Source organism: Bos javanicus, chromosome 5 (genome assembly GCF_032452875.1).
Source record: "Bos javanicus breed banteng chromosome 5, ARS-OSU_banteng_1.0, whole genome shotgun sequence".
NCBI lineage: Eukaryota > Metazoa > Chordata > Mammalia > Artiodactyla > Bovidae > Bos > Bos javanicus.
This window is the reverse complement of record NC_083872.1, coordinates 32,131,544-32,135,051: the sequence shown is the minus strand read 5'-3', so window position 1 is coordinate 32,135,051 and position 3,508 is coordinate 32,131,544. Positions and strand designations below refer to the sequence as shown.

Sequence of the window (3,508 nt, the reverse complement as noted above, 5' to 3'; positions counted from 1 at the left end):
TGATTTCAGGCATGAAACAATTCTTCAACACCAGAACACCTAGCAATACAATTTATTATTAAAAACCTAAACAGTAAAAGCCATAAGATTATTTCAGGGATTGAATCCAGATCTCCCGAATTGCAGGCAAATGCTTTAACCTCTGAGCCACCAGGGAAGGTGATTTCAGGAATGAAACAATTCTTCAACACCAGAACACCTATCAATACAATTTATTATTAAAAACCTAAACAGTAAAAGCCATAAGATTATTTCAATAAATTTACTTTTTTATTTGACATGTATTTATTGCAAGCTTATTATGTAACAGATAAAACATATTCGTAAACAAGAGAGAAAAAGTCCTGGTTCTCAATAGAAAAAGCACTTGATAAAACCTGACACCAATTCTTAGCAAAATACTGTTAGAAGAGATCTCCTATAATAAATTAAAGGTATTGATCAGAAACAGAATAATCATTCTTAATGCTGAAATATTAGAAGCTTTCTTACTGATCCCAATAGAAAGATGTTTGTAGCAGACCTCTACTACACTAACTTTAAAAATGAAATATATAAAAACTGCATGGAAAAAGAAAAAAATTGCTTTCCCTTATGTATGACAAAATAATTAAAATGTAATTTAAAAAATCCAATAATATGTATAAATGAGCCATTAGAACTAGGAAGATAGTTTACTGAGATACAAGTTCAACAAGGTACAAGATTTATATACAAATACCACAGCATTCCTATACATTAGAAATAACCAAGTAAGTGAATTGTTGATTCACAATAGAAACAGTGGAAGGTATCTGATAATGTATCTAACAAAATTTTTGTGTGATCTTTAGTAAAATAATTTTCACCAATGCCAACAGGAGATCAACCTTGGTGGGTGAAAATTTTGTTGAACCTGTGTATAATCACCACTTTGCAGCCAGAGTCACACTTTTTGTGAGTCCACAGACCAGAATGAGACTCACAAGGAAGGAAGAGACTGGCACTCATACATAGGTTATTCTACTCATAGAATTATTTCAAACCACTTTGGCAGTGGGGTCCCTCTGGTGAGAATTCATCCTAGATATATTCTGTTTCTCTGCTCATGACTTGAACATGCCAACATATTTACCATGCAATAAATACGTTTGAAACTTTTTCAATATTCTCAAAAAAGTAGTGAAGATGCCAGAAGATGTCACTGCTGTCTTTTGAGTTTATATTCTCTGCTCCTGGGGAGTACAATGTGAATGGGAGGATTATAACTGATAGTTTGTAAATAATTAAAAAACTAAACAGTAATTTCAGAAAGAAGCAATAATTGACTTTTGACATGATAATTTTAATCCATATGCCTCTCCTCAGTCTTCTCACTAGCATTCTAGTTGTGTTCATGATCCAAAGGGCTTTTGCTGAAATTCTTTTGGTTTCTCCTTGGGGTTTGTCACAGGCCCTATACAGCGCTTGCTCTGCCACTGACTTCCTTACATCCTGCCTTTTCTGCAGCATTACTAGGGCTCAGGGGCAGAGCTATTTGTCCAGCAGTCTATACAAGCCAGGGCTCCCTCGGTGGCTCAGTGGCAAAGAATCGCCTTCAATGCAGGAGACACAGGAGCTGCAGGATCAATCCCTGGGTCGGGAAGATTCCCTGGAGGAGGGCACAGCAACTCACTCCAGTATTCTTGCCTGGAGAGTCCCATGGACAGAGGAGCCTGGCAGGCCACAGTCCATAGTGTCGCAAAGAGTCAGACACGACTGAAGCGACTGAGCATGCACACACACACACGTGTATGAACCAGGAAATCTTTTGTCGAGGGGCTCCCACAAAGCTGGAGATGGTTGGGTATTAGGTAAATGGTTTGAAGCAGGATAAACAAATGTGTCACTTGTAATCTCTATTGGAACATGTAGATTGAATAAAATAAACAGTTTCAAATATCTTAAGAGGGTGAGTGATCTGGCATTGACCATGTGCTCATTCCTGTACCAGCCACTGTGTCAAAAAGGATGAGCAAGTAATGAGAAGAGATGGGGAAGATTTGGGGACACTGTGATTAGCAATCTCTATGAGACTTTAGTTGGAGTTTAGTTACTGGAAAAATGGTAAAGAATGCCTAAGCAGGTAATAACAATATCTACCATACTGTGTGTAATAAATTAAATATTTTTGTGAGAAGAATTGCAAGATAAAAGGTTGATTCAACCACCTTCCTCTAACTAGAATGAAACTGGTATCATTCCATAAAACGTCTTCACCTTTTCTTAAGTATTTTCAAGAAAAAAATGTATGGCATCTTGCAGATTCTTATATCAGAGAATTCTCCTAAATATCCAGGCATTATTTATTGCAATTCTACCCAAGTTCTTCATCATTTTGATTTTTTTTTATCTATGATTTGAAATGCTAGAAACATCTTCTCAGCATTCTTCTCACAGCTGCCTTCACCTCCTTGTTCTTCAGGCTGTAGATGAGAGGATTCAGCATGGGAGTGACCACACTATACTGCAAGGAGAAGATCAGCTCTTGAATGGATCCTGAATTTGGCATGAGATAGCGGAGTAAACCTGAGCCATAAAAGAAGATCACTGCAGTGAGGTGGGAGGAACAAGTGGAGAAGGCCTTACTTCTGCCTTTGGTGGAGCTGATGCTCAGGATGGTGAACAAAATGCGAACATAGGAGAAAAATATCAAGAGGAAATTTCCAAAGAAATGCAGGAGGCTGGAGCAGAGCAGGGCAGTAAAGCTTGCAGACACACTGGAGCAAGACAAAGGGTAAAGAGAGGGCAGCTCACAGCTGAAGTGGTGGATATTTTGAGCCTCACAGAAGTCTAAGTTGAGAGCTACAAGGATATTGATGAGAGCATCCAGAAAAGCCAAGCCCCATGAGCCCCCCACGAGCCCCATACACAGCTGTCTGTTCATCACCTGGCCATAGAGCAGAGGAGAAGTGATGGCAACATAGCGATCATAGGCCATGACAGCAAGTAGGCAGGATTCTGTGCCTCCAGTGGCAAACACAAAGAAGACCTGAGCCATGCAGCCTTCTACTGAGATGGTTTTCTTCTCAGACAGGAGGTTCTCCAATAGCTTGGGTACAGTTACAGAAGAGTGGCAGACATCCAGAAAAGACAACTGTCCCAGGAAAAAGTACATGGGGATGTGAAGCTGGGAATCCACCCTGATCACCAGCAGCAGCATCAGGTTCCCCATCAGGGTCAGGGTGTAAATAACAAAGAACAGCACAAAGAGCAGAGCTTGGATTTGGGGGTCAGCAGACAGCCCGAGGAGAATAAACTCAGAGACAACACTGTGGTTTCTCATTGCCTTCGATATTTTCTTGGGAATGCAAGAAAAAAATCAGGTGAAGTCTTTACTGACGTCTAACAAATATCCAAGTGTTTTAACCCTCTCCGTTCACAAAGCTTTATGCCTACTCAAAAATGTAAGTTCTGAAATGATAAATTTCCTCAAGTCTCTACGTTTACCAAAACCTGTAATAATTTTATCTGTGGGATCCCAAAATGT

At 39.5% G+C, this 3,508-nt stretch overlaps 1 protein-coding gene across 1 annotated transcript; it reads right to left on the bottom strand.

Annotated features, from left to right (window-relative positions):
• Positions 1–2,204: 2,204 nt before the first annotated feature.
• On the bottom strand, positions 2,205–3,304 carry LOC133248823 (olfactory receptor 8S1-like). Its single transcript, XM_061419127.1, has one exon. The coding sequence runs from the start codon at positions 3,302–3,304 to the stop codon at positions 2,387–2,389; it is 918 nt and encodes a 305-aa protein (XP_061275111.1). The 3' UTR covers positions 2,205–2,386.
• Between the last annotated feature and the right edge of the window lie 204 nt (positions 3,305–3,508).